The 24385-nt window shown below is 42.0% G+C and overlaps 1 protein-coding gene across 1 annotated transcript in view; it reads right to left on the bottom strand.

Annotated features, from left to right (window-relative positions):
• LOC121303693 overlaps positions 1-24385 on the bottom strand; it is a 38258-nt gene that overhangs the window by 10210 nt on the left and 3663 nt on the right. The window contains exons 2-9 of the mRNA XM_041234457.1: positions 15475-15563; positions 9688-9847; positions 8883-8968; positions 7534-7713; positions 1875-2060; positions 1621-1782; positions 674-707; positions 465-585 (exon numbers count right to left, since the gene is read on the bottom strand). Coding sequence (XP_041090391.1) covers positions 465-585; positions 674-707; positions 1621-1782; positions 1875-2060; positions 7534-7713; positions 8883-8968; positions 9688-9847; positions 15475-15538 — 993 coding nt within the window. The 5' untranslated portion in view covers positions 15539-15563. The remainder of the gene's footprint in view (positions 1-464; positions 586-673; positions 708-1620; positions 1783-1874; positions 2061-7533; positions 7714-8882; positions 8969-9687; positions 9848-15474; positions 15564-24385) is intronic.

The following is a 24385-nucleotide window of genomic DNA, read 5'->3' as shown; positions in this document are numbered from 1 at the left end:
TGCATTTTGTTAATTGATAAATATAATCTATTAACATGTCTATTTTTGAAAGCATTCTTACTTTACAGCATTTTTTCACGCCTGCCTAAAACTTTTGCACAGTAGTGTGTGTGTGTGTGTGTGTGTGTATATATATATATATATATATATATATATATATATATATTCATGTCACATTTAAAGGTAAAGAGAGTCCCAGGGTTCTTAATGACGCTGCGACAAAAATTTTTTTTTTTTTTTTTAAAGGACCTGGTCACAGTGTCCTGGACCTTCCATACGTAGGTTGGCATCCAAACCACACATGCTTTCCTGCTCATATATATATATATATATATATATATATATATATATATATATATATATATATATATATATATATATACTTGCCTATTTTGAATGCTGAACAAATTAATTCTGAGACTGAAAGCCATATAATTTCTGAAAGAAATAAGAATAGCCATTACCTCTGTTGTAAGGGTGCAAACAGACGGATACCAAAGACATCCTTTTTGCTGCTGGACTGTGTGAATCACAGCAGATGTTGTTGTGGTGATAAGAGAAACAACAATTGCTGCAATTAGAAACCTGTTTTAAAAGAGACAATATTGAAAGATGTGAGTGATTCTGTGAGCCTCAGACAGTGCTTTGTTTTAAAGAGAAAATGCACGCTTACCAAATGAATCTAGGCCCCGGTGTGTTTGCATTTTCTGTGTGAAAAACGAAAGACAAATAAATATTCCTCCTAATATTATGAGACTATATGTGGTTGTTGTACTACGCATTCCTATTTATTTACATTCTACTTTATTTTACAACACAGGTAATAAAAGTGCTTTTCCGTGGACATTCGGTTATGCATGTGCCAGCATGGGTTTGATAAAATCTGTTAAAAAATATTTTAAAATAATAAAAGCAAAACTGGCTCAACTTTGCAAACTCGCTAAGGTGAATATGTAGCAAAATAAACACAATTCAAGTAAAAAAAAATAAAATAAAAAAATGCCCAGCAGCACTTAGGAGATTCTTTTCAAAGTGGAAAAAGTTTTATTGTTTTAACACGCTTTTCGTCCAGCACCTTCGTCAGGGTAATAAAAACTTGCATGAACTTACATGGCAGTATAAAAAAAGGCTATGTAGGATAATTATGGAGTTTAGCAGACAATTAACAACATCCAATAAAGGTTCAATGGATTAGATTTTGAATTTGAATGAGCCAATAAATATCAAGTTAAGGCCCCCTAATCCAATGTATGAATAGTGAAGTTCAACAACATACTAGAATACAAACACCTGTAAATAATCATGAATACAGCCAGCAAATCAATAATAAAGCAATAACAATTATTTTAGCATCTAAGATTAAACTGTCCATTATAATTTTAAATGAGATATAATAGAATACAATAAGTACAGATCCATCTAGATATACTGCAGCTTACAAATACAGAATACAATTTCATGCAAGTGTTTATTACCCTGACGAAGGCACTGGCTGAAATGCGTTGGTAAAAACAACCAAACTTTTTCCACTTTGAAAAGAATCTCCTAAGTGTTGCAGGGCTTTTTTTTTTTTTTTTTTTTTTTACAATATTTTAAAATGATATGAAATATTAGACAAACCAATAAAACACTGCAGTTGTAGAAAGATATCTTCTTTCCAAATCTCATTTCCATTATCATCATGATTTACTATCCACCAGCCAGCTATGCTGTCTTGGGGCCAGGTAGCATTCGTTAGAGAGAAGGCAGCCAGATGAATCTGTCCATCTTCAGATCTTTTACCTTAGAGGTATGACAGAACTAAGTTGTATAACTTGGATCCAATGAGGCATTCACAACTAAACACAGTAAACTGAAAATATGTGAAAACAAACCTATAATCCACCTCTGCATCTTGACATCATACTGCATTACAAACTCTGTTCTGTATTTTAATAACGCTCTGTATACAGTTCTGCCGTCATGTGTTGCTCCAGTTGGTTCAAAAGAAATTAAGCCATACTTGGGATGTTCTCCCTCAGCCCCTTCTCCACGAGTTAGCTTCAGATGAGTGCAATTTCCTATACCGTAACAAAGAAAGAAGAGAGATTAAACTACTGCATCATGGATAGAAAGAAAAGAGTACACAGAACTGCAAACGCAAGTCAAAAAGGAAGTTAGAAAGACCAAGAGAGAAATAGAAAAGAACATTGCTAAGGGAGCTAAAACCAATTCCAAAATGTTTTTCCAATATTACAACAGCAAGCAAACATTCAAAGAGGAGATTAAATGTTTAAGAGATACAAATGGCAAAATCGTAGATGAAGAATAGCAAATAGCAAATATATTAAATTATTACTTTTCACAAGTTTTTACAAAGGAAGATACTGACAACATGCCCCACATGTCATCCAGTTCATATCCAGTTTTAAATAACTTTAGCATAACTGAGGCAGAAGTGTTAAAGGGACTAGGAGCTCTTAAAATAAACAAATCCCCTGGGCTGGATGAGATTCTCCCAGTAGTACTCAAAGAAATGAAAGAAGTAATTTACAAACCGCTAACCAAGATCATGCAGCAGTCTCTTGACACAGGAGTGGTACCGACAGACTGGAAAATTGTAAACGTAATACCGATCCACAAAAAGGGAAACAAAACTAAACCAGGTAACTACAGACCAGTAAGCCTGACTTCTATTATATGCAAACTTATGGAAACTATAATAAGATCCAAAATGGAAAATTACCTTTATGGTAACAGGGTCCTGGGAGACAGTCAACATGGTTTTAGAAAAGGGAGATCGTGTCTAACTAACTTGCTTGATTTTTTTGAGGATGCAACATCGATAAGGGATAATTGCAAAGCATATGACGTGGTTTATTTAGATTTCCAGAAAGCTTTTGACAAAGTCCCGCACAAAAGATTAATTCTCAAACTGAATGCAGTTGGGATTCAAGGAAACACATGTACATGGATTAGGGAGTGGTTAACATGTAGAAAACAGAAAGTACTGATTAGAGGAGAAACCTCAGAATGGAGTGTGGTAACCAGTGGTGTACCACAGGGATCAGTATTAGGTCCTCTGCTATTCCTAATCTACATTAATGATTTAGATTCTGGTATAGTAAGCAAACTTGTTAAATTTGCAGAAAAGTAGGAGGAGTGGCAAACACTGTTGCAACAGCAAAGGTCATTCAAAATGATCTAGACAAGATTCAGAACTGGGCAGACACATGGCAAATGACATTTAATAGAGAAAAGTGTAAGGTACTGCATGCAGGAAATAAAAATGTACATTATAAATATCATATGGGAGATGCTGAAATTAGAGAAGGAATCTATGAAAAAGACCTAGGAGTTTTTGTTGACTCAGAAATGTATTCATCTAGACAATGTGGGGAAGCTATATAAAAGGCTAACAAGGTGCTCGGATACATTGTGAAAAGTGTTGAATTTAAATCAAGGGAAGTAATGTTAAAACTGTACAATGCACTAGTAAGACCTTATCTTGAATATTGTGTGCAGTTCTGGTCACCTCGCTATAAAAAAGATATTGCTGCTCTAGAAAGAGTGTAAAGAAGAGCGACCAGAATTATTCCGGGCTTAAAAAGCTTGTCATGTGCAGACAGGCTAAAAGAATTGAATCTGTTCAGTCTTGAACAAGAAGACTACGTGGCGACCTAATTCAAGCATTCAAAATTCTAAAAGGTATTGACAGTGTCGACCCAAGGGACTTTTTCAGCCTGAAAAAAGAAACAAGGACCAGGGGTCACAAATGGAGATTAGACAAAGGGCCATTCAGAACAGAAAATAGGAGGCACTTTTTTACACAGAGAATTGTGAGGGTCTGGAATCAACTCCCCAGTAATGTTGTTGAAACTTACACCCTGGGATCCTTCAAGAAGCTGCTTGATGAGATTCTGGGATCAATAAGCTACTAACAACCAAACGAGCAAGATGGGCTGAATGGCCTCCTCTCGTTTGTAAACTTTCTTATGTTCTTATGTTCTGATGATAACAGCAGCCTTAAAAACTGCACTAAAGCAAGCAGTAAATGTCCTAAATAGCGTTTCACTGTAAATATTAAAATACACTTCCATATGAAATGTGTCGCCTGATAAAGGTCTGCAAGTTTTGATACTCAAATTCCTTTTAGCCCTTTTCCACCTGCACACCCGAGCCAAACAGGTGCCAAGCCAGTGCTGTGCCAGCCGGATTCCAGCCTGGTACGGCTCGGGTAGCTTCAGCTGCTTTTACATAGAGAGAAGTGAGCTGATGTATTACGTATGCTGCGCAAAGAGGAGACGAGAGAACTCTACTGAAGTTTTTTTTTCCTCCCACTTTGCTTGAGACTGTGGTTCAATCCCGTTTCTTTTAAATCTGCATTTGTTTAATAGACTTTCTCTGACGTTTATCTCCAGTTGCTGGATATTTGTATCCGCCCCTAGACGAACGAGCGCTTGCACCTCGCCAGTCAGTACGTTTACGCAACACATTAAAGCGCAACAGATGGTAGTCTAGTCATCTGGATATTGCCTTTGCATTTCTTGATAAGAATAAAAGCATGGTGTCTGCGACCCACTTTTTAAAACACAGGAATGGTATTTCATTGTAAAGAATAAGCATTAGTGGCTGCTGGACGGCTGCTAAAATGTCAACGTATCCACAATTTTCATTTAACTGCTGTAGACTGATCTAATCAGTTCAATATAACGGCCCTCCTGACTGATAATACACACACACACACAGGATAATAATGGCCAATCCCTTATATTTTTAGATTACACAGGATACTGCAAGTATACTTGTGACAAAATAGCATGGTTTTAGTAGACTATTTGTATTATATAATATGTTATTTTGGCATAAATACTTGCAGTATACTACTTTTATTTTATTTTTTTGTAAGAGATTGCCTTTGAATATCCCTGGGAGTTGTAAGTGGTGAGCCGAGAATACAGAGACTAAATTAGAAATAAATAAATAAATCAATTCTGTGACACGGACACCAAGGGTGCCAAATATGACCCGACTGGTTTTGAAATGGCCATGAAAACCTACCCCACTAAATTTAGTTTAAACAAGAAACTGTCAGCCACTCTTACTGACTGTGGGGAAAATTAATTATTAAATATAACTATAACGATTTAACTGTTTATATGGAGAAAATACTGAAAACAGTGATTTGAATTATTGTAAAACAACTTTTTACATGAAACTAAATCGATACATGTATTTTAATATAGACTGTTAGTAAAATGTTTTCCTAAAATGTTATAGTTAAGTTAAAAGGGTGAAACAGTGTATTGAGATGACAGATTTGGTTGTGTATATCCAATCTGGAATCAAACTATTCATATTGGACTGAGCAACACAGATTTACAAGTCTAATGAAAATCCAAGTCAGATTAAGGAAGTTATGAGAACAAGTTTTACATCATTCATTTAAAAATTAGGTAACTAATTTAAAAAACCTTTGAAGTTAAAAAAAACCTCTTTCAGATATCAGCCACCAATCAAAGAACTTCTTTTGAGAAAGACAGTGATTGGCTGAGAGTGCAAACACACCCCTTTGGCGAAAGTTTAAGAAAAGTTTTTTGTGCTCCAGAAGCGGATCTAGAAAATTCATCTACCTGTGACCGTTTGCTTAGAGGACCAAACTACCCTTTCGTGTGGATACTCTGCTCAAATTTTTTGAAAACTTTTGGGGAAAAAAACTTGAACTAAAGGAAACTTTGAAAGCTCTGAAAACTGAAAAGGTCAAACAAATTGTGTTTAATTTAATATTGCCAGCCGAGGAAACTATGTGGGGTAGCGTAAGATGGACTATTATTATATTTGTTCATTATACCTTACAATAAGGAGCACGGTTATTAAAATCTTCAGCTGAAGATCAACGTGGGATATTCAATAACTTTGATTCCAAGAGAACACCACTTCCTTCTTCAAAAGACACTCTGACAAAATCTGGAATGGATTGAAACTTGGCTAACCATTGGGATTTTTTGCTACACAAGTGGAATTCTTCATTGACTGAGTTTAGACCTGAGTTGGTGCAACCTCCTATATTTCATCAATGTTAAATCAATTGTTTCATTCTGGAAAAAAGTTGCCAGTTTTATAAGTATAAAGTATAAAAAAGTAAAGTATACAATTGAAAGCTTTAATTTAGCCAGAACTGGCAATGCATACTTAAATAATAACTTGTGAGGATACTGGGCCATGTATAACATATAGAACGTATGTATGCATGACAGCACAGAAGGACTATCGTCATTCTAATGATTACTACTGTTACTAATAAAAATGAAATGATTATTATGCTAAACAAGAAACATTTGCAAGCAAGAATTTGTTTTGCTGATTTAGCTTTTATTAAAAATCCGCAGAATGAATGTGCTGCAAAATATATAATATACAAGTGGTGCTTCATTCAAAAATAAAAGCTCAAATGTGTTGCTTCAAAAATGTACCTTGAAATCCATTATCAACATTAAGTTTAAATTATAATCCTGTTTGAGTTGATTGAGCGTGGCAACCTGAAATTGATCGCTGGTTCAAATCCAGGCTATGCCATGGCCGACTGTAGCCAGGAGCTCCGAGGGGGCGGCGCACAATTGGTCGAGCGCCGGCTGGGTTGGGAGGGCTTAAGTTGGCAGCGACCAGCGACTCCTGTGGCAGCCGGGCGCCTGTGAATTTCTGGCAGAACTGCGTTTCCTCCGACGTGACAGGTCCAATAGGCTTCGCTGTTGGCTTGCAGTATGAAAAGAGGATGTCGGCTGACATGCTTTTCAGAGGACACGCATATTTGACTTCGTCTCTCCCAAGTCAACATGGGACTTACAGCGCCAAGACAAGGTCTTAAAAACAATGGGATATTCCAAATTGGGTGGGTCATTTTTATATATATATATATATATATATATATATATATATATAGAGAGAGAGAGAGAGAGAGAGAGAGAGAGAGAGAGAGAGAGAGAGAGAGAGACCGCTGTCTAATGAGTTATGAATATTTTTAACATTTACTTCCTTATACATTACTGTGAAAACAAGGTGTACCGATATTTTGGTAAGACTTGCTGTGACAGGATGGCGCAAGGGATGAGGCCAAGAGACAGACTTCAGTTAAAAAAAAGGACTTATTAACAAAACAAATGGTTCCAAACACACATAAATAAAGCAAAACGTACAAATTTCCCAGGCTGGGCTTTACCCTTCACTGGAGCTCAAACTAAAACAAAAAAAACAAGCAACACAAACCACCTTGCTTCTTCAGCTACCTCCTCTAAATGAGGAGCTGAGGCCTCTTTTTGTCAGGTGGCTGGGTGCTGACTGATTGTTAATTACACCAATCAACCCCCAACCACCTGAACACAATAAACCTGGGCAGGGAGGGGAATTTAACCTCATCCCTGCCAATATTTACAAGGGCAGAGCTCTGCCACACTCGAAGGGACGTTTTTAGACAGAGTGTTCCTGGTTGCCATCTTAGATAAAACATCAAATTGGTACAGTATTTACTTCTGCTACATATGATATATAGTGTCTTACCACATGATCCTTGAGTTCTGTTAAGAGGAATGAGGCCATGACATATTGAGGCAGAAAAGGCACAGTGGTTCAGATACTGGTTGCCTTCATCATCACATACAATAGGTCCAGCTGTGCCACAGTTTGTAATTTCTTTACATATGCACATGCTGTTATTCTGCATCTCCCATTCTTCACACCCTGGACATTAAATAAAGGTAGGACAGATTTAACACATATTTAATGTAATCGTAGAAGAAATTATTTTAACGATCTCAATTCTAGGCCCTGACCCACCCGTTAATCGCAAATTACAAAGCTGGTGCTGAGAGTGGCTTTTTTTGTCTGACAGAAGGTTATTCTTTTTACCCTATAGGGAACCTGCCATTAAAATGACTTACTTTTTTAATGAGAGATCCACGGCTTTACTGTAGGTATGTTTGTATTGTTTATGTGTTTCAAATGAATAAAATCTTATTCTGAAAGTAATACTAACACACTGCTCCAGTACACTGGTGAAATAACAATGACTTACTTGTATTATTATCAGTATTTGGTTTTTATCGGGAGAAAAAAATAGAGGCCGATTCAAAATCTATTTTTTAAAACGTCCTAAACGCTCCGCGCAGTAATACCTGTGTGTTGCTACTTGCTGGGACTTTTTCCTGTGGGTTGTAGTCTAATTCAATGGTTTAGAATGCCTATCAGCCAATCAGGATGTAGACAGCTCCCAAACCATTTTATAAATAACCATATTAATACTTGCCTGTATCTCTTACATCTTTATTTACTGTATAGACAGACGGTACATATCATTTTTTACATGTCAAACTTTTTTGGTAATAAGTGCTTTTATGGTTCATATTAACACGGCCTCTCATAGATTACACAGTAATTTAAAAGTTTTGTTAAGAGGTGGAGGTCAGGATCGAACCAGCCATCCCAGCACTGCAGCACAACTCTGACACCGCTGTACAAGCAGGCTTATTGTGTCCTGTGTTCCCTCACCTCCAGCTATGAACCCTACAATACAATATACAATTTATACATCGTATCAACTATACAATTTACTCATTGCTTCCATCTACAGTACCGTCAAGGGAACTAAAAAAAAAAGCTTGCAGGACTTGAGAAACTTGAGCTCAAATGTAATGTCAAGAGTTAGTATATTTAATAACTCTAAAAGCAAAGCATTCTTCTACTTGTACACAACAGCAATGCATTTAGAATGTGAAGATCTACTTTGTGTTATTTGCATAACTTTGATTAAAGTCTAATAAGTCATTTATTATTGGGTTTGAAATTTGCGATTAGCAGGTGGGTCAAAGTTTTGATTTGGTTCAGGTCCTAGTTAGCATCGTTCTACATACCACACATTGGAATATTACAGTATTCCCATCGTACTGCAGGACTGGATGTATAGCACCACGGGCCAGCATTATCATTATTTGGATTTCTGTGTCAATGGATGGGAAAACATTTTTATTTTTTTAATATATGTATCCAGTTTTATGTAGTAGTTAGCAGCAGTATAATTAGTTATACAATAAAAGGTTAAGCTCATTGTGACAGGATGGACGTGTGATGATGTCAGGACAGATGCAGGAACAAAAACAAAACAAGGTACTACAGTGGAAAATGTGCAGCGGCACCATTTAAACACAAAAATAAATAAAATATTTAAAACAAATAGAAACACTTGTTTAATAAATTAAACAAAACAAATCACAAACACAAATAATACAATTACAGGTCAGTCTGGGCGATTGCCTTCACTGTTCCTATATATTATTTTTAAATCCTTTTTCGTTTAACTCCTCTGCTCTCCCGTACTCTTCTCTGTACACACCCACCTCGAGCAGGGAAAACTGCAGGGCTTTTATACCATGGCCGAGGGGTTTAACTAGCTAGTAATTATTCTATCACCCCTCGGCCACAATCTGCACAAGTTTATTAATTACTTCTGGCAGAGGACAAGCTACCACCTTGCCTCTGTCAGAACACGTTTTAAATTAAAACAATAACAAAACACACAACGCTTCGCCGTCATATATACAATAAATACATCATAATACAAACAAATACAAAACAATAAAATTGCACAGGAGTGGAGGGGGAGACCCCGTTCTAACATAAACACATACTGAACGGGCCTCGTCACCCTGTCACACTCACCTGCAGTAGTTTCTCTGTAGCCCCTTATCTGGGTCTGAGAGAGAAGAGTATTGCGGTACATGGGGGTGGTCACTATCCCAGTTCTGACAGGTTATATTCCGTTTTGTAACAGTTGTGCTTCCACGATATCCTATTCCTGACCCGTACTGACAGTCTTCACCTGTTTAAAAGACCTGTTTTATGATGTTTTTATGACTGAATAATATATATATATATATATATATATATATATATATATATATATATATATATATATACAGTGCCTTGCAAAAGTATTCAGACCCCTGACCAATTAAGAACATAAGAACATAAGAAAGTTTACAAACGAGAGGAGGCCATTTGGCCCATCTTGCTCGTTTGGTTGTTAGTAGCTTATTGATCCCAAAATCTCATCAAGCAGCTTCTTGAAGGATCCCAGGGTGTCAGCTTCAACAACATTACTGGGGAGTTGATTCCAGACCCTCACAATTCTCTGTGTAAAAAAGTGTCTCCTATTTTTATGTAATTACTGAATTACATATGGTACATTGAAATTTCGTTCTGTTCGATGTTTTATTTTAAAACACTTAAACTCAAAATCAATTATTGTAAGGTAACATTGGTTTTATGTTGGTAAATATTTTTAAGAAAAATAAAAAACTGAAATATCTTGCATGCATAAGTATTCAACCCCCACACATTAATATTTGTTAGAGCCACTTTTCGCTGCAATAACAGCTTTAAGTCTTTTGGGGTAAGTATGTACCAGCTTTGCACACAGTATTGGAATGATTTTGCCCCATTCTTCTTGGCAGATTTGCTCCAGGTTGTTCAGGTTGGTTGGACGATGCTTGTGGACCGCAATTTTCAAATAGTGCCACAGATTGTCAATGGGATTGAGATCAAGACTTTGACTGGGCCACTGTAGGACATTCACCTTTTTGTTCTTGAGCTTTGGCCTTGTGCTTGGGATCATTGTCCTGCTGAAAGGTAAATTTCCTCCCAAGCTTCAGTTTTTTAGCGGACTAAAGCAGATTCTCTTGCAGTATTTTCCTGTATTTTGCTCCATCCATTCTTCCTTCAATTGTAACAAGATGCCCAGTCCCTGCTGATGAGAAGCATCCCTACAGCATCCCTATGCTGCCACCACCATACTAGACTGCAGGGATGGTGTGTTTTGAGGCTTGGGCAGTGTTAGGTTTGCACCACACATAGCGCTTTGAGTTTTGGCCAAAAAGTTCTATCTTGGGCTCATCTGACCACAAAACCTTTTCCCACATCGCAGCTGGGTCACTCTCATGCTTTCCGGCAAACTCCAGACGTGCTTTCAGATGGTACTTTTTGAGTAAAGGCTTTTTTCTTGCCACCCTCCCATAAAGGCCAGTGTTATGCAGAGCTCTTGATATGGTTGACTGGTGCACATTTACTTCACTCCCAGCCACTGAACTCTGTAGCTCCTTCAAAGTGATTGTTGGCCTCTCTGTGACTTCGCTCACAAGTCTCCTTCTTGTTTGAGTGCTGAGTTTTGAGGGACGGCCTTTTCTTGGCAGTGCCTGGGTGGTGTAATGCAGCTTCCACTTCCTGATTATTGATCCAACTGTGCTCACTGGGATATCCAAACACTTGGATATTATTTTGTACCCTTTCCCTAATCTATGCATTTGTATTACTGTATCTCTAACTTCTGTAGAATGCTCTTTGGTCTTCATTTTCCTTCAGATTCACAGCCTTACCAATGATCCTTCAACAGTGGAGTTTTTATCCAGAAAATGTGACAGCAACTTTAATGGTTCATAGGTGGAGGCCAATGGTAAGGTAATTGTGTCCTCGTTAGGGCAATTACTTTCATCGGTGCAAACTGGGAGCTTCAACAGCACAGGGGTTGAATACTTATGCAAGCAAGATATTTCAGTTTTTTATTTTTCTTAAAATATTTACCAACATAAAACCAATTTCACCTTACAATAACTGATTCTGAGTTTCAGTGTTTAAAAATAAAATATCATACAGAACGAAATTTCAATGTACCATTTGTAATTCAGTAATATGACAGAATTGGTCAGGGGTCTGAATACTTTTGCAAGGCACTGTGTATATATAAACACACACACACTTTCCCACATCCAGGTGGGGGGGGGGGGGGGGGGGGTGTTATTTGGTTAAATCAGTGAAATCACACCAAGTACCACTGGAAAAGGTGTGAAAGCCTCTAAAGTACTTATTTTCAACTCTGGCCCTCAAGATCTATTCCATTCCTGGTCTTTGTCACAACCATTGCCTCTTAACAGGTTCAATTAATTTTAGAACCTGCTTGGAGTAAAAACCTGGACTGGAATCGATGTCGAAGGCCAGAGTTGTGCAATAGTATTACTGATGCCTGTAGATCATAAGAAATTAACTGACTTTTCATAAATCACATCATTTGTAGAATCCATGCATGAATAAGTATTGGATTTGTTATTTATGGTTTATGAACAATTTAAGGAGGATTATAATCCAGATCAGTTGATACAGACAGCTCTACTTGATCGGAGAAAATACAGAAACTGCTTGAATAATATCTTTACTGTCCATGAGAATTCCATCCTTGAAAGATTCACTTTCAAGGAATGTTTGGTCAAGTAAAACCTTCTGGCTTTTAAACATCTTAACAGTCAGAAATTGCTCTCTGGATGCTAGCAGTGCTAACTTGCTGTCACTGAAGACAAAATGCTGTTTGTTAGCTCTCTGTTAGCACAAATATAAGGTTCTGAAAAATGAGGGTTACCCTGGTAGAAATCTTGAACAGGATCCTTTATAAGATCTTGTAGCCAACTGATGAAGTTGCAAACAATTGGTTTTATTAATCCTTATACTATCCCTGTAGAGTTATTTGAATAAACAGCAACAGCGTGCTAATGGGTATAGTTGCTGTGTTAATATTTATTATTATGATTATCATTTACCTTTTTAAAATCAGTCTCTCTCTCTCAGCGCCCGTGGACATAGGTAGGTTACATGTATTTTTCATTTAACCATCCCTTGACTGGCATTAAAAAGACTGAAATTTACTTAACCGTTTATTTCAAATAACTGGTGGAGTGAACATGTGCATCAAGGATGCGAGATCCCAAAAAATACATGACAGAAAAAAAGGGATGACCTCCAACATTTACTGGAACAAAAACCAAACACAGTCCCGCAACAAAAATAAAGAAAAGAAACGATCTCACCAGCGACTCCTGGGTACCCACTTGCTTGAAGATCCTCCTCCTCGGTCGATAGGCGATGTGAAAAGGTAATCCAGAAGAAAAATGAACTTTAAAAAAGACCATCAGAAAACGTGGTGCATTCAAACCGGCACCAGGCTTTAGTGATCATCCTGCAGAAGAGGTGGGCGACCCCAGCTAAATAAAGCTTGAACCTGGCTCGAAGCACTTGCTGATGTAAAAAACAAAAATGACTTCCAACAAGAACGACATTGGGAAGTAACCAGTATAGCTCTGCCGAGACTGACCTCTGTATGTAAACCGAGGTCAAGAGCAACTAAACAGATACGGAAGGAACTCACAAGGCAAGTAAGGAGCTCCTCCACATGACGTAAAAAAAGATACTATTTATACTAGCCTAAACAATCTTTCAATTACAGCATCCGGGAAATAGGAAATGAAAGCACAATCGAATACAATAATGATAATGAACCCCCGAAATGTATTGGGAACATGGCCAGGCTTCCGTGCTGCGCATGGTGCATTTATTGCACCAAACAGAACTGATTTTTTTTTATTATTATTATTATTTATGTGGTGGTGCCACAGACCTACAGGAACTTCTTTCACATTTTGTTGTGTCAGTGCCTCAGAGTTTCATGCATTTAAATGAGGATTTTTTTCCACTTATCAACACACCATACTCCACACTGTTAAGAGGAAAAAAGTTTTTATTGAGGAAGAAATGCTGTAATGACATGGTGGAAGCACCTTTGGCAGCAATTACAGCTGTGAGTCTGTTGGGATAGGTCTCTACCAAATTTGCACACCTAGATTTGCCAATATTTGACCATTCCTCTTTACAAAACTGTTCAAGCTCTGTCAAGTTCCTTGGGGAGCGTTGATGGACAACAATCTTCAAGTCATGCCACACATTTTCGATTGGTTTTAGGTCTGGGTTCTGACTGGGTCACTCAAGGACATTTACCTTTTTGTTCCTTAGCCACTCCAGTGTAGCTTTGGCTGTGTGCTTTGGGTCGTTGTCCTGCTGAAAGGTGAACTTCCCTCCCAGTTTCGAGCTTTCTTGCAGAAGGCAACAGGTTTTGCTCAAGGACTTCTCTGTACTTGGGTATGCTATGCTGTGTTGGGTTTGCACCAAACATAACGCTTTGCATTTAGGCCAAAAAGTTACATTTTAGTTTCGTCAGACCACAAAACTTTTTGCCACATGGCTACAGAATCTCCCGAGTGTTTTTTGCATACTTCAAAACGGGATTCAAGGTGGGCTTTCTTGAGTAAAATACAGGCCAGATTTGTGGAGAGTTTGGGATATTGTTGTCACATGCACACTTTGACCAGTCTTGGCCATAAAAGTCTGTAGCTCTTGCACAGTTGCCATTGGCTTCTTGGTAGCCTTTCTGATCAGTCTCCTTCTTGCTCGGTCGGGACGGGCTGATCTAGGCAGGGTCTTGGTGGTGCCATACACCTTCCACTTCTTAATAATCACCTTGACCGTGCTCCAAGGGATATTCAAGGCCTTTGATATTTTTTTAATACCCATCCCCTGATCTGTGCCTTTCAACAACTTTGTCCCGGAGTTCTTTTGAAAGCTCCTTGGTGCTCATGGTTGAGTCTTTGCTTTGAAATGCACTACCCAGCAGAGGGAACCTACAGGAACTGCTGAATTTATCCTGAAATGCGATTGGTTACACCTGAGCTAATTTAGGATTGCTATTACAAGGGAGGTGGACACTTATCCAACCAAGCTATTTCAGTTTTTATTTTTAATTAATTTTCTACAAATTTCTATAATATTTTTTTCACTTGGAAATTGTGGGGTAGGATGTGTAGATAAATAAAAAAAAACTTTAATGCATTTTAATTCCAGGCTATAAGGCAACAAAAGGTGAACATTTTGAAAGGGGGTGTAGACTTTCTATAGTATATAGTATATAGCACTGTATAACGAGAGGTCAAAGTCCAAGACATATTTAGAAAGCTCTTAGTTGGCTTCCTATACATGTTCAATAGTAAATAAGGGTTGATCTGTGTTTTTTAAGGAGGTATAAGCAGTTAAAGCAGTATAATTTGACCAATAACAATTGGTCAAAGTCCAAGACATATTTAGAAAGCTCTTAGTTGGTTTCCTGGTTCGAATTTGAGCTATTTCCCTGCCGGCTGTGGTCTGAAATCCCAAAGGGCAGTACGCAATTGGTCGGGTGCCGTCCAGGTGGAGAGGGATTTAGAGATTTTTTTCCAGAGATTTTTTTGCATTTATTGTTAATATTATTACTTCACATTATTAGTTTATTCATTGACTTTATTGATTTTCTATGAATAAATGTTAATATCAGTGAGCTGCAATATACCAAGTTTAAAACATATCTGCCGGTATATATTTGTATTCTCCTCTTGAGGATAACAGATAAAAACACATGTTTAAGTGAGTACCCACAATGTATAGAGCAACCCGACCCCCATTGTGTGGGGTGGAAATAGTGAATTACTGTAGGGTTAAAACCTTGCTTTTGTGGTGATGGCAATAACATAGTTTTTAGTAATTAATTGTTATACATTATGCAGTTTTTTTTTTTTGCGATAATAAATACATTAAACTTACAAGAAAATTCCTTGGCAAGAAGCATCAGGACCAGGAAAATGACATAATCTTGTTTCCACTTCATTTTGTTCTTTAATGTTCCCAAGAATCTGAAGGAAAAAAAAGAACATCCCACGATTAAAAGAAAATGATTGTGTATGAAGATACTTAAATAAAATGAACTTGCATTACAAAATCTCCCATTAGTTTTGTACTTGTTAATATTCTTGAAGCAATAGCATTTAGACCAGATGCACTTCTCAGAAGGTATTGATATTTTTTTGTTAGAATTAAACAATCATAGTCTATTTAAATTATTATTTTATTCTGAATACATCAAGAAAAGAATATGGGACTTATGCACCTTCCTATTGGTAGATGCTAGAGATGTAGACTGCGTCCATCGTCTGGTTTACCTTTGCTTAGGAATAAATACTGTTTTTATGCAACTTGCACAATCAAAAAACATCTCTGCTGCTAAGTGGAGCGAACAAAAAAAAGAAGCCAAGTTAGAAGCAGCAATTGTGTGAATCTTGGGCTCCAGCACCTTTCCAAATGTGTCTATTTGCTTGACAAGGCTGCCCTACCTGCTTCTCCTAACTTGTGCTTTTGTGTTTGGTATCACCACCTTAAAACGGCTGTGCGTTTTTCTAACTTGTTTTTTACATTGCCACTGTTTTATAGATATGACTTTTTGTACTTGATGAATAATGTGAGGAAAGAGATTGGAGAATGCACATGGTAAGCAGACAGAGATGAGAGTAAGATAGCAGTGTAAGAGCAAATGTACATCTACATCTCTCAGTGGTGAAAACAATATGTATATTGTGATAGGTATTTCCATAGGTCCAACAGTATACAATGCTGTAGTTAAAAAGGTCAATCTGCATGTCAGTTCTAAAGAGTAGTATATTGGCATTATAATGGTGGTAAAAAGCATGATTATTCTCGTTGATATAGTGATGTTATGAAGTTAGGCAAATGTAACGTGCAAGTCCACTGTCAGTAGGAAGATGTTAAGTTAAAGAATGCATCAATAGCGGTACTGCAGAGAGATCGTTACCAGGTCCTGACGAGCTTCAACTGAGTGGCGACTGTGAAATGACAAATTCAGTGCAGTTTCTTCTTTCTCTGATTTCAGAGATGGAAACTTGAAAATGTCATCAATAGTTGTGCCGTTGCCGGTAGCACTTGTAAGAAATAACGACTGTTGTTGATTGTAATTGTGCTTTTCAGCTTCCAATGCAACTCTGATGACACATACTAACAAACTAACAACATACTGTCACTGGTAGAAGAGGTACATGGATGCCCTTTACAATTTCACAGGTCTAAAGCAATAACAATTGCACTACGGGAATCGTAAAGGCATTTGTTTCTAGAGTATAACATGTTTGTACATAAAAATATGTTTTAATATTTTTGTTTTTTTCACAAGACAAAACAAATAGATGCAAACTGACGTTCAATAAATTTATTTCAACAGATCCCCAACACACACAGGTGCCTGTTGGTTACCGCTATCTTGAAATATGCAACTGTTCAAGAAAACCAGCAGCCACAGGGGGTCCCCGGGACCGAGTTTGAGAAGCCCTGATATAGGGGGACCCGGTTGTTAAGGAGGAGACTGAGAGAGTCCCTAGCAACAGAGCAGCATGACTATGTTCTGAGATACTTTAACCTGTGAAAGTCCCTAATGTTCAATTAGACAAGAAAACATTCTGTACCTGAATGTCAGCCTCTTACCTGTCAGTTTTTTGCCACTGGTTCTTTTCTTTGTTAGCTGTGGTGGCGATTTGATCCATTTAACCAGAGCATTTGCTGCTGTTCAGAACTCATTGCAAATACTTTGAATGTAAATTATAAATGTATTTTATATTGGAAATATATATAAGCTGTATGGATTTGTGAATAGTGATCTTATACAAAAGTTAAATACATTTTATTCCACTTAGTACTGTACTGTCCATTGTTAGTCTATAGAAATTGTTAGACTAAGTTAGTCTGTACTTTGTATCCTCTAGAGGGCAGCAGCAGTTATTCTGGGTTGTTGATATTGAGATCATTTTTAGTATGCAGATGGGGACCAATTGGTATTAGCTTGCATAGCCTACTGGTTTACCACTGTGTGGGAGTGTCCTTTCAGAAGAACAAACGGCAGGCACAGGCAGCAATTCAACAGCCAATAGACCAAAGTATTTATTTTACCTTTATCACAAAGCGAACTGAAAACAATAATAAAAATAAATGCACTTTCACCCTGTACGGGTTGCTAACTATCTTGCTTTTGGCCCTATCTAGGCTAACAAAACAAAACTGAATCCGTAAACACAAAACATAAACTTGGCGGAATGTCTAACACAGGTAAGGCAAATGTTCTTTTTTTACAGTTTATCCCGAATCCCTATCACCGATACGAGAACATTCGTTTACCGTGCTCTTTCCTCCCCTCTACAGGACACCCGAGGAACCACAGGTAAGTAGGTCAAAGTAGGTAAGTAAATTCAGGTAAGTAATCCAGGCAAGAAGATCCCGGAGTGCTGACTGTGGCGGCCCCTAGGGGTGAAACAGATGGCCGGACAAGAGGGTGCTCATCCAGCACGGAAAACGCCGGTCTGCATGTTGTCACGGTTCCCCGCAGCGTTTTGGCGGCCCCTCCTGGAACACAGGGTTGTTGCAGCAGTTGAACTTGGTGTGTTCAATAAAGCAGCGTTTAAAAGATGTGAGTTTTTTTGGTCTTAAGTGTCTTTGTTTCTGCACAGGAGTACACACGGTAAACAATTTCTAATCCCTTTGGTAGACTCCAAATAAGTAGCACAGCACAAACTCTTTCTTCCACTGGTATTTATTATACTCACTCACAACCAAACAGTATAAACAAAGTAATACCTTCTGCCTAACACTCGTAATATAATCTCAGCAGGTTTTAAACATTCGTAAAGACTTTCATAGGTTCACTCAAGAACTTAACCAGAGATCCTAGCAATCGCTTCATGTGGTCCTCCCATCTTGCAAACAAAGCACTGACCTCGAGACCTTCTGCTGGTCTTCCTTTTATACCCTGGGAGCCCTGCCCTTTCCTGCTTAAAGTGCAGGGCATCCTGGGAATCGTAGTTTTTTTCTATACGCGCTGTTCCACCAGCATCTCTTAAAGACACATGACCTCTTACTATCACAATGGTTAGTGCTCTGCTTTCAGTTCATTGCAGTTGACCCTATATGATTTTTTATTATGATTTGTGTTTTTTTTTTGAATAATTTTTTTTTTTTATGCATACCGATGCATACCGCCCTGCAGGTTTGTACAGGCCTACTCTTCTAAACTACTAAATGCATCCTCCTCCACAGCTAAACATTGTGCTTGCTGATTGTTAGAAATTAAAACCGTCTCTGGTTGAACTTCAACCTATAATGTCATCATCAAAGCGAGCAGACACTGCGCATGCAGCTCTGCTTTACTCAATCAGAATGCTGGCCAGCGCAAGAGTCAGTGTGCTGAAAAAGAACGAGAACGAGATGCTTCTGGGAAATGTAATGGAGTAACATGACCACTATTTTCTAAACAAATGAAATTGAGTAAAAGTACGAGTATGCCAAAAATAAAGAACTTAAGTAAAGCACAGATCCAGTTAAAACAGCTGGCAGGGTTTTTTTTTTTTTGTTGTTTTTTTTAACTTCTTAAACGTAACTTCAATGAGTCTTAGAATCAGTCTTATATTATTATTCCTTAGCAGAATCCCTTATCCAGGGCAACTAACAATTATTGCAATTTATTTATCTTTTTCACCACTAAAGAGTATAACAGCAGTGTCTCCCGCCTGGGATTGAACCCGCAACCCTCTGGTTATTTAAAACAGGCCCTTAATGAACTCCGGAGTTCAGGGTAACACATTGGTTGCTATCATTGGGCAATGCAATCCAAAGTCAGTTTTACTTTAGTAATTACAGCAGTCGCAGAGTATCTGGAAGGGTTTTGCTGTTTTGTATTGTTAGTGCTATATTAACTTAATGGGGAATGTCACAGAGACGGCCGAAGTGGGCGGCGTCAGAACCAGGAAAGGTAATGAAATACACAAAACACAGGACGGATGAAATGAAATGATGAAGACGCCTGTTGGCGCCGGTTTAATACAAAATAAAAGGTTTAACAAACACGAAAAACACAGGACACGGCACTCTACGCCAAAATAAATAGACAAACAAAAACAGACTACTACTACTAATTTCCTCCGTCTCCAATCCCGTTCTCCGCTCACCGAACACCCAACAACCAGTATGTGCCAACGTGCATCTATATATACTGTTGTGCTGGGATTCAATTACCAATTAATTATTCACTTGAATCCCAGCACGTGAATTAATAAAGTGCAATTCCCCGTGCTCACATATTACTACATTTTACTTGCACGTGAAGTGCTGTGCAATCCTCGTGCCTAAATACACATATACATTTTTAAACACTCGTGTTACACAGACCCGTTTATATCCCGTGTACCAATGTCTATACACCAACATTTAAACACACCACACGCAACACATAACAGATAATATACACAGGGGCGGGCACTTTGTCACATATACCCCCTCCTGTGCAAAGCACACATGGCCTCAATGGCCACCTCCCCCCTTAAAAGCCCAAAAGTCCCGCCCAAAGTCCTTGGCCAGGACCAGAGGCTTCCAGGGGCCCACAGGTCGTAATGCTGTCAGCAGGGTAGCATTCTCCTGCCAGGGTAGTCCTAGCAGCGGAAAGGCTGCTTGGGGTGTGGTCTCCTGACCTTCCCCCTCCTTCGGCGCCGGCAGCTCCCCTTGGTGGGGCTTCAACCACCGTTCTTCCTGCAGGGAAGAAACTGCAGAGGGAGCAGGTCTCCGGACCTCCCCCACGATCTCCGGCGGAGAAACTGCTGCTGGGGTTGGCGGTCTCCAGACCTCCTCCCCCTCCTCTGGCAGCGAAACTGCTGCTGGGGTTGGCGGTCTCCAGACCTCCTCCCCCTCCTCCGGCAGCGAAACTGCTGCTGGGGTTGGCGGTCTCCAGACCTCCTCCCCCTCCTCCGGCAGCGAAACTGCTGCTGGGGTTGGCGGTCTCCAGACCTCCTCCCCCTCCTCCGGCAGCGAAACTGCTGCTGGGGTTGGCGGTCTCCAGACCTCCTCCCCCTTCTTCGTGGCCGGCAGCTCCCCTTCGTGGGGTTCCGGCCACAGTACTTCCGGCTGTGATGCGGAGCGGCGGGCAACCCCAGGCGATGCAGAGCGGCGGGCAACCCCAGGCGATGCAGAGCGGCGGGCAACCCCAGGCGATGCAGAGCGGCGGGCAACCCCAGGCGATGCAGAGCGGCGGGCAACCCCAGGCGATGCAGAGCGGCGGGCAACCCCAGGCGATGCAGAGCGGCGGGCAACCCCAGGCGATGCAGAGCGGCGGGCAACCCCAGGCGATGCAGAGCGGCGGGCAACCCCAGGCGATGCAGAGCGGCGGGCAACCCCAGGCGATGCAGAGCGGCGGGCAACCCCAGGCGATGCAGAGCGGCGGGCAACCCCAGGCGATGCAGAGCGGCGGGCAACCCCAGGCGATGCAGAGCGGCGGGCAACCCCAGGCGATGCGAGCGGCGGGCAACCTTGGGCGATGCGCGGCGGGCATCCTTGGGCGAAGCGAGGCTGGCATCCTTGGGCGAAGCGAGGCTGGCATCCTTGGGCGAAGCGAGGCTGGCATCCTTGGGCGAAGCGAGGCTGGCATCCTTGGGCGAAGCGAGGCTGGCATCCTTGGGCGAAGCGAGGCTGGCATCCTTGGGCGAAGCGAGGCTGGCATCCTTGGGCGAAGCGAGGCTGGCATCCTTGGGCGAAGCGAGCATCCTCTGGGCGAAGCGAGGCTGGCATCCTTGGGCGAAGCGAGGCTGGCATCCTTGGGCGAAGCGAGGCTGGCAGTCAGGACAAGCTGGGGTGCGGGTGTTGGCCCTCTTTTCGGCCACTGCAGCCGGGAGGTTCTTCCCCGTGCTTCCCTCAGCAGCCTATGCAAGGGCTGCTGAGGACCGCCAGCATCTAGTCCTGGCCCTTGTGGTGCAGGGAGAGGCAGCTCCTGCTCCTCTCCCCCTGATGGAGGTGGAGGCAGAGGAAGCTCCAGCTCCTCTCCTCGTGATGGTGGGGGAAGTGATACCAGCAGGCATTCACCCTCTGCTGGTGGGGGAAGTGATACCAGCAGGCATTCACCCTCTGCTGGTGGGGGAAGTGATACCAGCAGGCATTCACCCTCTGCTGGTGGGGGAAGTGATACCAGCAGGCATTCACCCTCTGCTGGTGGACAGGGACCCAGCAGGCATTCACCCTCTGCTGGTGGAAGTGGCGGAGGCAGAGGCAGCTCCTGCTGCTCTCCCCCTGCCGGTGGAGGTCCTGCCATTCTGATACCATGCCCGTGCAAGTGGCGGACGAGCCTCCTGCTAGCTCCTGGGTCTCCTGAAGTGGATACGACCACCTCGGCAGTCTCCCGCTGCTGGACTCACTTGCCTCCTGCCTCTGCTAGGGAGTGGCGGAGGCAGAGAGCTTCAGCTCCTGCTGCTCTGCTCCTGCCGGTGGAGGTGGCGGAGGCAGAGGCAGCTCCTGCTGCTCTGCCCCTGCCGGTGGAGGTGGCGGAGGCAGAGGCAGCTCCTGCTGCTCTCCCCCCTGCCGGTGGAGGTGGCGGAGGCAGAGGCAGCTCCTGCTGCTCTGCTCCTGCCGGTGGAGGTGGCGGAGGCAGAGGCAGCTCCTGCTGCTCTGCTCCTGCCGGTGGAGGTGGCGGAGGCAGAGGCAGCTCCTGCTGCTCTGCTCCTGCCGGTGGAGGTGGCGGAGGCAGAGGCAGCTCCTGCTGCTCTGCCCCTGCCGGTGGAGGTGGCGGAGGCAGAGGCAGCTCCTGCTGCTCTGCGCCTGCCGGTGGAGGTAGGAGCGGCGTGTAGTCTCCTGGTGGTGGAGGTGGGAGCGGTGTGTAGTCTCCCCTTGATACAGGGGACTGGTGCGGCTCTCCCTCACTTGCAGGGGACTGGTGCGGCTCTCCCTCCCTTGCAGGAGACTGGTGCGGCTGTGGAGACAGCGGTGGGACCTCTGCCTTCCTCTTCCCCTTTCCCCTTCTCTGCCACCTCCTCACCTTCCTCTCCTGCGGCAGTTCCTCCTCTCCTTCCTGGTAGGGGCAGCGCACCACCGGGTGCCCAAACTCCCCACAGGCAAGGCACCAGCCCTGGTCCTCCAGACCACCGAGGAACTCCTCCAGGTCCTGGCAGCCATCTCTCCAGTCCCAGCCTTCCATGTTTTTTATTTTTTTTTGTTGCTTGCTGTGGTTTTTTTTTTTTTTTTTTTTTTTTTGACAAAACACCTCTCCTGGTCTGACGCTTGGAGGCGCTGTTATCCCACGCAGGACACCACGTGTCACAGAGACGGCCGAAGTGGGCGGCGTCAGAACCAGGAAAAGGAATGAAATACGCAAAACACAGGACGGATGAAATGAAATGATGAAGACGCCTGTTGGCGCCGGTTTATTACAAAATAAAAGGTTTAACAAACACGAAAAACACAGGACACGGCACTCTACGCCAAAATAAATAGACAAACAAAAACAGACTACTACTACTAATTTCCTCCGTCTCCAATCCCGTTCTCCGCTCACCGAACACCCAACCCCCAGTATGTGACAACGTGCATCTATATATACTGTTGTGCTGGGATTCAATTACCAATTAATTATTCACTTGAATCCCAGCACGTGAATTAATAAAGTGCAATTCCCCGTGCTCACATATTACTACATTTTACTTGCACGTGAAGTGCTGTGCAATCCTCGTGCCTAAATACACATATACATTTTTAAACACTCGTGTTACACAGACCCGTTTATATCCCGTGTACCAATGTCTATACACCAACATTTAAACACACCACACGCAACACATAACAGATAATACACAGGGGCGGGCACTTTGTTACAGGGAATTAACAGTAACAAATATGGTCAAATCAGAAAAACTGACATTATTTTCTTTAGACATTATTTATTTGTTTGATTATAATAACTGCGGGTGGGCACAGAGGGGCTCTGTGACAGCGTCAAGAGGCGTGGCTGGGAAAGATTGCTATGGGGGACGCAGAACGCCCCTGTGCAACTCTCTACAGGTGACTGGCGAGCAGATGCTGCAGGAGGCGCCTCCTTGTAGGGATGAAGTGGCGTGTTCGGCACCTAAGCACCGAGCACACAGGGTATGCCTGTCTTCCTGCGGGATGTTAGTCCCACAGGCCTCGCAGCATGAAACCCAGCCCTGCCTGTCATCGCTGGGTCGCACAGTGTGCGAAGTGTGTAACACGGGGGCCTAGCACTGAGCGCACGAGTGCAAAACCACCCCACGTAGAGCATGTACTAGTTGCAACAAGTACCGTGTGCACCGAGCACCGTGCAGCGCCTGGTACAATACACACAGCATGCACCGAGCACTGTGCAGCGCCGGGTACAATACACACAGCGTGCACTGAGCACCGCCGGATACAATACACACAGCGTGCACCGAGCACCGTGCAGCGCCGGGTACAATACACACAGCGTGCACCGAGCACCGCCGGGTACAATACACACAGCGTGCACTGAGCACCGTGCAGCGCCGGGTACAATACACACAGCGTGCACTGAGCACCGTGCAGCGCCGGGTACAATACACACAGCGTGCACTGAGCACCGCCGGGTACAATACACACAGCGTGCACTGAGCACCGTGCAGCGCCGGGTACAATACACACAGCGTGCACCGAGCACCGTGCAGCGCCGGGTACAATACACACAGCGTGCACCGAGCACCGCCGGGTACAATACACACAGCGTGCACTGAGCACCGTGCAGCGCCGGGTACAATACACACAGCGTGCACCGAGCACCGTGCAGCGCCGGGTACAATACACACAGCGTGCACTGAGCACCGCCGGGTACAATACACAC

This window comes from Polyodon spathula, chromosome 35 (genome assembly GCF_017654505.1).
Source record: "Polyodon spathula isolate WHYD16114869_AA chromosome 35, ASM1765450v1, whole genome shotgun sequence".
In the NCBI taxonomy this organism is placed as follows: Eukaryota; Metazoa; Chordata; class Actinopteri; order Acipenseriformes; family Polyodontidae; genus Polyodon; species Polyodon spathula.
The sequence above is the reverse complement of the archived record's forward strand: the minus strand, read 5'-3'. Positions and strand labels throughout refer to the sequence as shown.